The sequence below is a fragment of the Fulmarus glacialis genome, unplaced genomic scaffold (assembly GCF_000690835.1).
Source record: "Fulmarus glacialis isolate BGI_N327 unplaced genomic scaffold, ASM69083v1 scaffold40590, whole genome shotgun sequence".
NCBI lineage: Eukaryota > Metazoa > Chordata > Aves > Procellariiformes > Procellariidae > Fulmarus > Fulmarus glacialis.
Genome location: NW_009189002.1, coordinates 2767 through 17218, shown reverse-complemented (window position 1 = coordinate 17218; position 14452 = coordinate 2767). Strand labels below are relative to the sequence as shown.

General features: G+C 40.1%; 1 protein-coding gene across 1 annotated transcript; it reads left to right on the top strand.

Annotated features, from left to right (window-relative positions):
* Positions 1-611: 611 nt before the first annotated feature.
* Positions 612-13730, top strand: LOC104078864 (cAMP-dependent protein kinase type I-beta regulatory subunit-like; the record flags this gene model as incomplete). The annotated part of the gene is made up of 2 exons (XM_009580682.1): positions 612-814; positions 13560-13730. Coding segments are annotated over exons 1-2 (348 nt in total), but the record flags the coding sequence as incomplete, so codon positions are not given.
* Positions 13731-14452: the final 722 nt, after the last annotated feature.

Genomic DNA, 14452 nt, shown 5'->3' with positions numbered 1-14452 from the left:
GCTCGCCTCTGCCGCCGCCGGGGTTCCAGCGTCCCGGGCAGGGGCGGCTGGGAGGCCGGTGTGAAAGCTGCCCTCGCGGTTTTTGGTTTGTAAAGGAGCGGTCATATGCTCGCTGGGGGAAATAAAGAGGGGTTTGGGGTCGTTTTCCCCCCAGTTACCAATTTTGGGCAGCTCTGCCTTCCCCATCTCCCCCGGGACCGGGAAGGGTTGCTCGCTGTAAAAGGGGAGATGTTAAAATTTACCAAAAAACCTTCTGTTGCAAAAAATTCTGTTTCTGGTGACGGGGAGGGAGTCCCCAAGGGAATAGGAAAGCAAGGCTTTACGCTGTCATTTAATAGCTGCTTCTGTGATTAATTGCACCGTTATTTCCAAAGGTTGTCTGCCATCTAGGAGTTAAAATGCTCTTTTTGTACTTACTGGTATGTTGATTTTACAAAGATGACACGATTCAGCATTTCCACGTACAACCCCAGAACATTAAAACGTTCAGAATCAATAGCTCTTGAATAGGCAACAGGCAATACTAAAATGTCTTTGCTCCTCCAGATCTCTCTGACAAAGGATTTGGGAACTCTCTCTTATCTCTTTCTTGCACCATTTTCTTACCTAGGTCTGTTTTCTGTTTACAAGCCTGAAGATGGCTGCTGCTTCTTCCTGCAATGTGGAAGAAGATGAGAGCCTGAAGGGGTGTGAACTCTATGTTCAGAAGCACAACATCCAACAGATTTTAAAAGAGTGCATTGTAAACCTTTGCATAGCAAAGCCAGACCGACCCATGAAGTTCCTGAGAGAACACTTTGAAAAATTAGAAAAGGTCAGTGATTTTCAGATGACTTACAATTTTTGATTTTTAAACTGAAAAAGATTGTTTAAAAAGTTTCAAATATTTTGGTACATTTTTTCTTTTAAATTTTAAATTATCAAGCCACTGTTAAAAACCAGGCTGTTAGAAGAAAAAACCCAACCCTTTATTTACTGATGTCTACTATAATGTTGGCTATTTGTATAGAATTCTTTGTGCATAACACGAGGATTATAATTTCTCATCAAACTGCACTTGTTAAAAATGGCCTGAAGAGTTAGGAGCATGCTTTGTGTCACGATACATGGTGTCCTGAACTTTCATCTATGGGAAGAACCTGCCCGCAAGAGCAAAAGATGCTGTTCCCTGTTTATTCCAGTGTCAGGTGATATGGTTTTCCCTTCCCCTAAAACTGAAGAAAATCAGGAAACCAACAAGTTCTGAAAACCATCAAACAGTTTGCCATTTAATTTTACTGCTCTAGCCCATCTGCATTGCTTATCCCTGGGTCCTCCAGCAAGAGGTGCATTCAGAAAGACTTCATATATTGTAACTGTCTTCAAAAGTAGCGTAGAGGGGGAAGCATTTTAAAACATTCTCAGACAAATCCTTACTAAAGCTTATGGGTGTCTTTTGCAGGAAGAGCATGTTGTGTGAGCACAACTTTTCTCTGGGGATGTTATTTCTCCAGAAATAAATGGGAGCACAGGGCTGCAAGTTGTTGATTATACAAGTCCTCAGTCTGCCAGAGACTTTATTTGTGTACTTAGTTTAAGAAGAGGATTATTCGCTTTTTTTGAAGGAAACGTCTAAAGTTTATAGGCTTAAGATAGGAGTTTTATGTAGTTTTTTCCTTCTAGAGACAGAATTTTGTAAGGACAGAGGAAGAATAATTATACCTAGTGAATAATATGTAGAGCTGATATATTACAGGTGATACAAGCATTTTATACATCTCATTGTCCGCTTCTCAGATATATTTTTGTATGGGCGGGTATATGCCAGATTTGTGTAGGTTTTAAAAAATGCAAACATTGCATTTTGGTGGAAGCCCAGTAAGAATTCCTGAAACATCAGGAAGGGGTAGGAAGTACAAGATGTTTTTTAGTTGTAATGCTTATTATTAAAAAAAAATCTCTTAGTTCTGCATATTCTAAACTTCTGAGAGCCAAGACCCATTTCAAGAGAGTGAAATCTGTTGAGTTTCCTTTATCGTGTTATGAATTGTTATCCATCTTAATGTGTGCAATTCTGGACTTCCTGTCTAGAAGAATAAACACCATTTTGGCAAAAAATGTTAACATATGTTGTAGTATTTTAGAATATTCTCCATGGCTAGTGGGATTACTTGAGTTATTGTACTGGGGGAGTTTGGCTTTATTGATCTAAACACAGTACACAGAATTGAGACAGGAAGACAGTTCCTACCCTTGAGAAATTATATATTCTTCCATGTAACTTCCTGTTATTTCCCAAATAACAGCAGATACCAGAATTCTGTAGCAGGATATCGATCAGGATGCAAACACAGAAGTTGATGGATATAATTTGTCTCAAAACAAAAGGAGATGATTTAGAAACAACCAGTCTCAAGGCATCAAATTAGATGAATATCATGCTTAGTATGGAAGGAAGCAATCTTGCCACTGACTCTGTAGAGCAGCCTGGGAGCTAAGCCTGCTGAGTCTAAAGGCTTTAGGATGCTTCTGGAGGTCTCCAGCGCTGTAATTCTTGTTCCTACAGCGGTTTGACTTGTTTGCCCAATCACTTCTGAGGACTTTCTTGAGATGAATTGCACTGTGGAGGATTTTCTGCTGTAGGATAATATTTTGACTTGGTCGGTTGCATAATAACAGTTGAAGGAAGGCTTGTAAAGATAGAGAAATCATTTCAGTAAGTTTTATCCTGTTTTTAGAAGACACTTGTCATATGTAGGTATTCTGAAGAAACTTAACTGAATTGTGAATTTAGCAATTGCCTGCAACAGTTTTTTGTATGTGAATGAGCAATACACTGATATGGCACATTGGCTATTAACTCCTTTAATTTTGATCCTGTGTAGTGAAAGGAGTGAAAATGTTTGGGTTTAAGCACGATTTTCTAAATGAAGTAATGCATTTTTCCACTGAAGTGTGGTGTTTTGGGGTTCTTTTCCAAACTCATTAAAATAGACAACACGTTCCACTGAAGAGAGCAGTGGAATGACAGTGTATCTGTCAAAAATTCATGTGGGCAGTTTAGAGATGAAGTGTGGGATATTTTTCAAGTGGTTAAAAAAGAAGCTTATGGAAAACGTGTAGAGCTCAATCCACATCAGTGTACTGGAGCTACCTCAGAGGTGAATACAGAAAAAAGTTTATTTCATTTTGCTAATTCTTAACTACATCTCATAAAATCAACTCAGAAAAGCAAGATTTATTATCATATGCAAGATCAGACCATATTATAAATGCTTTTCACCTTACTTCTTATGACATCAGAGTTAGGTCCATTGCCTTCAGCCTTCATCTGTACTGCTAAATGAAGAAGGGCCAGGGACTAACCCCTGACCCCATGACACTAATTGGCACCAAATATAATTCTTGGGTCTAACACGTCTAGGAGCAGGTTTGTTTTGGCAGGAGTGAGTTCAAGCAGCTCAGAACAGAGCCAGGGAATGAGCTAATAGTTGAGAGATGTGGACTGTCTTGGGCTAGTATTCAGGTCCATGGCTGGGCCATTTTTTATTTCAAATTGACATGGCCTGAGAGGGCTGTAAAGTGAGAACATGAATAAATACTTATGAATAAAGTGCTAGAGATTGAGGTTTGATGTTGATTCTGCAGTCATCGTTTTCAGCTCGAGAGTGCCAAGGTTAGAAAGAAACGTCTGATGTCTTTTTAAGTTTGCAGCTTATTTGGATCAAGTACAGTATTAAAAAACATAACTCTGAAAATAATTGTAGGAGAACTTCAGTGGATATTTTTCTGTTCACTTAATACTGGCAGGACCTGCTTGTCTTAAGATGCCAGTAATTGCTGGGAATCAGCCTAAGTTTCTATATTCTGAAGTTTGCAAGTCAGTTTTTATACGCTGTGACCTACAAACTTCAAGATGACATCTACTCTGATCACGTTAGCAGTTACTTTGTAAAAATCTCTAACATTCCATTGAGCACAGAAAAGAGTTGAAAATGGTTTAGATACATGAGATTTAAAAAAAATTATGTAATGTTTTCATTTGAATAATTTGTTTTACATTTCCATGTGACTGTATAGAACTTCTTGTTGGTGGATGGGGTGAGGAAAACCTTTCCCTTAATGGTATTAATTGGCTTTTTTAGAGCGGGGGAATAGACGTTAGCTAAGAAACTGTGGCATTATTTTAACAGCTGTAATTAGGTCTTGTTTACTTCAGGACTAAAGAAGGCATAGCAGAAAAAAGAGCGAACCCATCTTTTATCTCCAGTTCTTACCTTATGTAAAGAAGTTAATTACGAAGAAGTTACAGGCAAAGCCTTGTATTTTCAGCTATACCAAGACTACAAAACTTTCATTAGTGTCAGACTGTTTAGTGACGTGATGATATGATCAAAGGTGGAGCTGTCTTGCCAGGCTAAGCTAGACTTTTGTTCAGAAAAAAAATATAATAAAGAGTAGAACTAATGAAGAAAATGGCACAAAAGAACGGGAAGCAGCAGGAACCTGCAGCATATGTTTAGGCATTACCAAGTACTTTGCTGAAGCCATTTTGCGTGCAGTGTATTTCAGAGCTGTGGCTTTGCTAGCTGAGCCAGGTGGTCTTTGCTAGTATCTTCTGGACCTGAGCTCTTTCCTGGTCCCTTCTATTGCCCTGTGGACATACAAGAAATACTGTCTTGCACATACTGAACTTACTGTCTTGGATTGCTGTGGATTGGCAGTGGTTTTATGGACCCAGGATGATGCTGCACATCTTAAGGTTTAAAGATCTAAAAAGAGAGTTTTAGAAAAACCTGGACTCTACCGTCTGTAATTAAATAAATCAAAATGAGATTATCTGCGTAGCTCCACCTGGTGATATTAGACAGTATTGCACACAGAACTGGTCAGAACAATAAAAGCATTTGTGCGAGAGGTTTGCTGTAAACTAGCACTGAAAAGAAGGTGTGTAGTAAACTACAAATTCATTCACTGTTAGTAAAATACAGTTTATTTATTTATCATAAAGAGTTTCAGAACCAAGGGTATTTGAGCATCAAAATTTGAGCATCAGGCTTTTCTTCTGCAACAGTAGCCTCCCAGTATTTACATTTTGTCACAACAAGAAATTTTCAATCACTAATTTCCGCCAGAACCTGGCCAAAACAATGAAGTTCATTCATATAAGTACAGGTGATTATGCTAAGTATAACTCATTCCTTTAAGATAAGCTGGGGAGAGGTTATGGATTGGAAGGAAAATCCTACGGAGGAAAAACTATCGAAAAAATGCATTAACTAAGCCGTTTGATAAAGACTAATATGACAAATATTTCTGTATCTTTCAAAGCTTGCAAAGCAGTCAGGCAGTATCTGCTTGGTGGTCAGAAATGTTGCTAAAGCATGTGGGAGCACGCCTGAGCTACCCGAGACGCTGATAGCAATGCAGTGGTGGGAGCACTGGGTGCCCTTGCTGTGTGACTGTGGTTCTGAGTAGGCTTGGGCAGCCTCTGCTCCTGCCTCTCCACTGATACCAGTACCAGAGACAGCTGGATGAAAATCAGCTCATGTCTGACCTCTGTGACTGCCGTAGTCAGCCACAGGCAGTGTTGTGAGAGGTGCCAGTTTTCTTGGAACAGGTAAAGGAAAAACTAGGTGAATTTTTAAGACCCCTCAGGCAAGCTTTCCTAAATGCAGGAGGTTTTAGGGAAGGGTGGAGGATGACGGGGATAAGAGCAGAAAGAGAAAAAAATTTTTTTCTAAGAAATAAATTGGTTATAAGTGAAGCCATGCTCTTACGAGCTTGTGCAGAACATGTTAGAGCATTGCTGAGCTCCCTGTTTACTTTGTGTGTCTACAAGTGTGAGTAGCTTTCCTGGTCTCAAAGTCAAAAACTAACAAAAATGGAGCCCAGTGTTGGAATGAGAAGGGAAGTCTGTCTGGATGTCGTCTTTGTTTCACATCTCAAGCTATCATGTTTTACATTCATCAGCATACTTAATCCATGTTAATCTTTAAGCAACTAAGTGGCTTTAAAGAAACAGGTTCTTACTTAGCTTTAAACACATGAATGAAATACCTTGCCAAATTCGTGTGAAGTTAAAAATGGTGTTGGGCTAGGCACTGTCTGATGGCAGATTTCACTAGATCACAACAGACTTTGGGAAAGCTCCTATTGGGCCTTTACAGCTAGAAACAGCTACATACACATATTTGCCCCCAGCTGACTGCGGCCTTTTATAGGCTTCCAAACAGATGTAGGGGCCCTCAAGCCTTACTTTACCAATCAATTTCTGAAAAAGAGTTTGCCCAGGCTTAAATCTGGTCTATGTTGGAGTCCGTGGCTGCAGAACTGGCTGATTACCTATCCTCCTGCTTGTCTGCAGCTCAGCAAATCCTTCACTAATCTTTTGAGAGGCCAGTCAGACTACATATCACCTCGGACAAGGTAAAACTCCGGATTCAGGAATGTGAGCGTTTTGAGGCTGTAGTCCTGCAATTCCTCCTCGTTCTCTGTGTTTTACAGTCGTCAAAGCATCAGGCAAGGCGCTCCGACAGCTACCGACCTTTTCCATTACAACTGATTGCTTAGCCAAGGCGAGGCAGTAGCTTTTCTGGAAGGCACTAAATTATCTTCAAAATTATTTCCTTTTATTCTCTTTCAGTTGTAGGAGGTGACTTGAGGAGCCGAGGTAGTTAAGCCTTTTTTGTCTTCCTATAGTAATTATTTTAAACTGAGGGGCATGCTGAATAGGAATGATAGCAAGGAGAAAGGCTACGTAAAAAACGATACTAATCAAACCAGATTTCCAATATGAGGATGAATTTTGGTTTTGCTCTTGTTTTTCAGTTAGTTTTCAAACAGTTCCTCATGAATATTCTCCTAAATGCAGAAAAAGATGATTCCTTGTTTTTAAATACCTTTTTAATGCTGCATGAATTCATTTTAATTAGGCATGTAGCATGGGGGTTGAGACTGTCCAACTGGTGGAGAACTGCAGTTTTCATAGCAGATTTAAGATTATTTGAGATTTGACTTTGTTTCAATTAAGAAAAGGACTTTAGATTTTGAAATGCTATAGGCAGGGGAATTAATTGCTTTCCGGTGTGCTCTGCTGAGGTCTGCACCTCTGTGGTTGCCTGCTTGGCAGCCTGTGTTGGAGCTGTACCCTGACAGCTTTGTAAGCTCAAGCTGTTGAGGTTCTGCAACTCCTGGGAGCTCAGCCCGCCAGCTCCATCACCCCTGGGCAACACGCTAGGGAACTGAGAAAGTGAGCTATGGGAAACCAGAAATAAAAACATGTCCATAATTATTTTAGTTTGGATTTATTGGCAAATTGTGAAGAAAAAAAAGGCTTAATGAGTTGTGAGCATCCCATGAAGGGTTAAGGGGGACACATGGATTCTTGCCCAAGCGTGCAGTTCAAGTTGCTATCTAGCCTTAGTACCCCTGTACCAATGAAGACACTCATAGCACACAGAAGTTGTTTTGGGTTTCAAAAATGAAATGCATGGGGAAGGGAGGAGGGTAAAAGAGAGGAAAAAAGCTGAGTGTATATTTAAGGTGGGCAGCCCAGCACGCATATTTTCATATTTGTATTAACATCAGATAATTTCTTAGAAGAGAGAATGAATTGAGTAGAATTTTATTGAAGAGTAGAAAATGTAGAAATGTTTTAGAGACAATTTCCACTCTGAAATGACTGAGGGAACACAAGATTTTGAATAACCATCCTTGCTGTGCACAGTACATTTGGTCTAAGGGCATCAGTATGCTCTAAATGTTAAGTGGGCCTACACAACAGAAGTATTTTAAGGAGCAAAATGGCATGCTAGCGTTTATGATTCCCTCTTTGCTGATAACCTCAATTATCAACTATCTCTTCCTATGCTCTGATGGTCCATTTCTGCCTCTTAGATGTAAGCCTTACTGAGATTGGTGGCGTTTCTCTTGGATTAAGGGTCTGCTGTGTTAGAAGGCTGGAATGAAAAATAAATAAGCAGCTTTGGCATTCCATATCCAGTGATTGAAAACTTCAGAGTGACTTAGATGTTCTGGTTGTTGCTGAAAAATATGGCATAATATTTAGCATTTTAGTTTAAATTATATTTGTCTACTAGAAATAGAGCTTTTCCGTGGGCATGTTGCTTCTTATACAAGGTATGCATGCATACAGTGTTATTTAGCTGGATTTTAAAAAGCAGAAGTGTTGGCTACGGTTCTCTTTGATTATATAAGCTTTTAAGTATCAAAAATATGGTCTGTGTTTTGTAACATAACCTCTCTTACTTTACTCTGAGGCGTATGTAAGAAAGTAGGGAAGAGGTGGTGATGGGTTGAGATACTGCAAGACACTGGAGGGGAAGACAAGAAGTGTTAACATGTTGCAGGAGGTAAAAGGACACCAGTAAAGCGACTCATGAAGGCGAGCAATGCAGTCAGAGCGGCAGAAGAGTAGGCGGATTTTTGGCAGAAGAATTTTGCCTAGATTGGAAGTTGGGACTGAACTGAGATGCAGAGAGACCACTGAGGACACAGTAGTAGTAATTGAAGCAGTGGATAAGTATGGAGTGGATAAATATGTTAGTAGGAGGGGTGGATGTTAAAGGTATTTCTTAGTGATGCTGTAGAAGAAAAGGTGGCATTTCACATCGGGAAGGCAGTGGAACAATAGTTGGGATTGTGTGAAAAGTCTCCGATTACAAGGCTGAACGATCATAAAGATAGTAGAGTTGTACAGTGTGACAAAGACAAGACTGGAAAGGACATTAAGACCTCCGAAATTTCTCCAGCTTTCAGTGATGATATTAGTCAGTCCTGTGCTTCCAATAAAGCAGAGTGCTTTGCCTTTAGTCTTTGTTAGTTGCTATAAATCGTTGTGTCAGCCTCCAGGAGTGATGGGGCAGTGTTAGAAACCTTCCAGTATTGAGAGCATCTCCTCTGGGTCAATTCCAGTGCAAAGAGAGATTAGTTACGTGCGCATGAAGTATCCTGCACATTTTCTGTGGATAAATAGAAAGCGGATTCCAGGTCTGTCAGTCAGAAAACTTTATGAGTGTGCTTGAGGAAAAAATAAAACGAGAAACTATTTCATTTAGAGTGTACTTTGTGTTGTTGCTTTTGAATGCAATGAATAAATTGTAGGAGGCAGAGCAGACATAGTAAGCAGTGATACCAAATGGCTGACTTGCTTTTAAAAGTCTCCTTGGGATGTTGTTGTAAAGCTGCACAGTGATTTGGAGCCTCCTCAGGTGCTATCCTTCCTTCAGCTGAAACACCACCTTCCAGGTGGTGACAAAGCCTGAAAGGAGAGACCAGGAAGCTAATTTCTGTTTGGAAATGCTCCGGATGATAGAGAAGAAAGCTTCTGGGTCAGGAAGCATGTGTGCTCTTCAGCAGTGGTCTGAAAGGAAGGGTAAACCTGAAAACTGGCTCGGCATTGTGGCCGCTTCACTTGCAGTGTTTAAACTCATTAAAAACTCGCGGAAACATTGATCGGGAAAGGCAATGACCCCGTACTCTGAGGACAGCATGCTAAATTCCTATACCTCAGCCTCTTGTAGCACAAATGTCTTAGCTGAAGGTGGACATTCAAAAGATAAATGGGTTGCTGCAGTTGTGTTTATTGGTTCTTCTTTCTTTTAATTTGAGGCAATGGTGGTATATTTTCTTTCTTTTCCAGTTTATCATCATTGAAGTCAGCGATGGTATTTCAGTTTTACTCTCTCTCTCCCCTAGAAATCCCAGGAAAGAGTTTTGTTCACAACTTTAGCTAGGTTTTTGGTCACTTGCAACATGGTTTGAATAGAAGTAGGATTAGATTATGTACATATGAAATAGAGTGTTATTGCCACACAGCAATGTTGTTTTGTAGATTTGGGGTGTATTAATATGTCATTGTATTGGACTGTGGCAGTGACACTGGAGGCTTCAGTCAGCGGCGCACACGTGGTCCCCTACTGCCTTTTAAGACTCCCTAAATTATGTGCGATGTCCACTGGGGCTGGTAGATGTGACACAGGACAGCATGAGACTCGTGTCCTCCTCAGCTGGCAGCTGAAAGCCGAGCAAAGTCACCCAAAATGGCACTGGACTATGTATAACTGGATCAGACCCTACACATCCTACAAGTCAGGAGTATCTCCACTGAAGCCAGTGCAGTTACTGGTGTAAAGGGAAGAACAAGATGTTCACTGGGGCTTGCTCAAAGGCAATTACAGTGTTTTGCAGTTGTGTCTTCCATGTGTTTTCTCATTTTAAGGTGGACATAATTGGGCAATATGATTGTGAATTATCTGTGCCATCCGAATAGAGAGTGAGATTGCTTGTTGTCATGACAACAAAAGATGGTGAGGTGTTTACTTGAAAGTGAGTTCTGCACAAGCGTTCACATCAAGCTGTGTCTGAAGATCAGTGTTTGAAGAACTATTCTTCAGCCATTCCTGCTTTAAAATACTTGCTGTATTTGTGCAGTTTTACCCCAGGATATAGGGGAGACGGCTTTTTGAAAGCTTAACCCAGGACAGAGCATATGCTTTTATTTTCAAAAGGCACTCTTTAGTTCAGTAATGGAAATCCTACCTAGACTACAAATAGCGGCATATGGAAAAGCCAGCCAGTCAACTATCTGCTGTTTATATAAAAGGAGTTTGTAGCGAAGAGACTTCCTTTTAAAATGAATCATATGGTAACTCACTTTTATAATCCTTTAGTATCTTTTTGGCTTTAAAAGGTGTTTGGGTTTAAGAGCATGCTTTGTGATATTAATTTTATCTGACTGAGCTTTCTTTCGTGTATAAATCTGTGCTGGGGCAGAGGAGATATTATTTATTAATTCCTTGGAAGTGCCTTTTATGCAATGTATACTGAAAAAGAAGTGTGTATTTGATATTCAAATGGGGCAAACTGCTACTCTTCTCTGTGACTAAATATGCTATGTATAAAAAGAACTGTGTGAGTACTGCATACCATTAAATAGTTGCCTGACTGCCTTCTTCTTGTAGTTACCTTTTAGTATACTTTCAGCTGCTTACTGTCCAGAAGGTACATTTGGTTGTGTTCATTTAATATAAACAGAGAACGTTAACACTATTAAAGAGATTCATAAGCTGCATAGCCAGTAATATTATTTGAAATTCTTCAGTCATAAGTTTGGTTTTGATGACTAGATATTAAATATAATGATAATATGTAGCACACATATTTGTATTTTAAACGTTTGTGTTTCTGCAAGTGCATAACTGTAGTTAAGGAAGCTAGAGACAGTCAGAGAGGAGTACGGAAGAAGTTGATGAGGATGCTTAAATAGGACTTGCAGTTCTGACACGATAGGAAAATCTAGCTGAGTCGTTTTTTACATGTCCAGTGCTGCTATTTGAAATTTGAATTGGAAATGAAAAAGTTTCAGTAAGGATTTAATACATCTGAAATAATTTTTTTTTCCATTTTTTGGTTAGAGCACCTAGCTCAACTGTGTTATGGCCCAGGAGTTGGGGTGTCGTAATTCCAATTTAAAAAAAATACTGATCTCGGAAAGAACTCGACACTTTCTGAGGCAGGTCAGGACCTTGAAAAGTCAGATCTTTAGCCAGCCCTCTGCATTTTATCTCTGTGCTTGTCTCTTAAATATTTCAGTAGTCCTTTAATCAAAACAAGAATGTGTGACTTGTTACTTTGAATTATGCAGCAGGGGAAATACTATTTAGTTATTTATTTCAAGTAGCAATAATACATCAAAGATTGGTGTCAAAGGCTCCTTAGGTTAATGAGAGGGGCAATGTCAGTGATGATGAAGAAAGAAATGGGAATAGGACCAGAAAAGACAAGTGGCATGACTGGATTTGTCGGACATTTGTAAACATCAATGGCAAAACATATATTATTCATCTGTTTTTCTTGCAAGCTTAAAAATTGTGAACTTGTGCCAGTTTTCTGTGCCACTCTTCTCTGGTGTCATACCTGATGAGTTAACTATAACTCATTTCCTCTGTCAATGAGACCAACTGGCTATGTTGGTAATCCACCACATGTCTAGCACTGGTGCTCCCAGATCCTCCCTCCTCCACTGACTCCATGTATTAGCTCTGTTTGGAAAGTCTCATTGGAAATTAATTGTGTAAGACAGAGGCCAGATTCTGGCATCCCTGTCAAAGGAATGTTGGTTTTATGGGGTGCACAGGGACCTCAGTATTACTGCTTTTTCTTGTGGGTAGCCTGCAACGCTGCTAATCTGAATTGTCTCAAAAATACTGGAGTTGTTCAAGGAGTCGTTGGATGATAGCTGGCTACGTGTATGTCAAGTCAACATAACCCTGAGACTGTCAGGGTGCAGGTTATGTCTCTGGCAATGTAACAGATGACAGCAAATAAAATTACTGGACTACTTCTGAACAGGTTGGCTTGCCTCCTTACAGTGCTCATGTCTCTCCTGCACGTGCCCTTTGGTTTCCTGTATCAGACAAGCTGAGGACTGGACACGTTGTCTATCCCATCTCCAGTTCTCCCCTGCCTTAGGCAGGGTCAGTGAAGACTAGAAGGAACCAGCTAAGAAGGCACTGAAGAGGTAGCAAAGGGAGCGTGGTGTGTTGTGAGCAGGGTGCCAGGCTGAGGTGGTACCAGGGGGCGAGGAGGTGGGCTGGGAACGAGCAGACAGGCCCCTGTTCCTTTGGCTGATAGACATGGGTGATGCAAAGGGAATTTTACTCCTGTGTGCTTTCCCTTGAATCCCAGGAAGCTGAAGAATAGGAGATGGACTCTGGGAAAATACTGTAATTATGGGTAATGTTGTTTGTCTCAATTATTTAGAAGTCAAATAATTCAGTGTATGAATTGACAACTTCTTGCAACTCTGACATCCTTTCTTGAAGGTTTTCTATACTGTTTCCTGCTCTTATTACTATCTCTTCAGGGATTCCCCTTTGTATTTTACTTTCTGTTCCATAAGCGTAAAATTTGGAGAATAACCTCCCTATTGGCCAGCTGGTGCTAGGCCAGCCATCATTTTTCATAGTCCTCTGGAGCCTACCTTGGATCTTATTTGCTTGGAAGTAGTCCCATTGAGTGTAAATCTGTTACATGGCAGAAACTCTGGAGTAGGGAGCATCTTTGTTCTTTCTGGTGATAGTAAGCCTGCAAAGCAGAGCGAGATGAAGAAACCTTCTAACATATTGACATGTGACTCCTGATACATTCTCTGTACAAGAGACAAAGATATGTACAAGCCAACTGAGAAAATAACAGCTGTGATGTTGGAGAGTAAGCAAAAGAGGCTTGTTCTTTTGCTTTCTTAGCCAGGAGTAGCTGCAGTGATATGTCTGCAGTTTATAATACATTGGTTTCCATTACATCTAAGAAAGAGTTGAAGAGGTCAAGTATTGGAGTGATGATACCTGTACACACATTGTAGTTAGTGTCAACTCTTCAAGCTGCTCACATTAAATTTTTAATTTTCTTTCAGCAGTACACGTGTAAATTCACAGTCATCCAAATGTAGAAAGGAACGGGTTGCTGGGAGTTGTAAAAGAAGAGTGAATCGAGTTTTATCCAGCAAGTTAGCTACATGGGTAAGAGATGTTTCATTGTCTCTTTTTGCCTTGCAGGAAGAATGCAAACAAATACTGGCTCGGCAGAAATCTAGTTCCCAGTCTGATTCTCATGATGATGAGATTTCCCCTCCTCCTCCCAACCCAGTGGTAAAAGCCCGACGCAGGAGAGGGGGGGTCAGTGCAGAAGTGTACACGGAGGAGGATGCTGTTTCTTACGTCAGAAAGGTAATGTGTTGCCATCTATCTGATTCTGAGATGTACAGGACAATCAAGTGACTCATATTTTGCTCATCATTTGGAATCATGGGTCAGCCTCTAGGATGGTGTCCTCATGCCGTCATATGCATCACTTGACCATCTTCTTCACACTCAAGTTCTTTTGCTGCTTCTTTGACTAAGTACTTTCTCCATCAGTGTTGCTTCAGCATTCTCTATTCTTCGCTTTTTTGAGATGTACTGCTAATATGTTTCCCCCTTTAACAGGGTGGGTAATTCTCAGCCATTTTCTTGATATTCACAGACTCCGGCAGCTTCTGAGTTTTGTCAGAACTTCACAGTTTTGGAAAGCAGCCTTTTCTATTGCTGCATTTCCTGCTTTTTCTTCTAAAAAGTCACTTCTAGCTCAAGTTTTCTTCTAACCTAGGTCATTTAGGTTCCCTAGACCATTGAGACACATGGTTCCCACGTTGATTGGGTACCACCTAACCCATGGGTTTTTGGAAGTCTATTGACCATACTTGGGCAATTTTATGTGACCATTGTCTTTGAAGAAATGCCAATCCCAAATTAGGTAATTTCTTCAGTAGGAGCACCAATTTGGGCTTCTCTTTTTTTAACTGCCTTTTTCACAAAAGTATCTAGCTATGTTATATCATTGATCTCTTAATAACTCTTCAAATTTTATTTGAAACTGGCCAAAGCTTTCAAAGGTTATTAAAAAACAGACA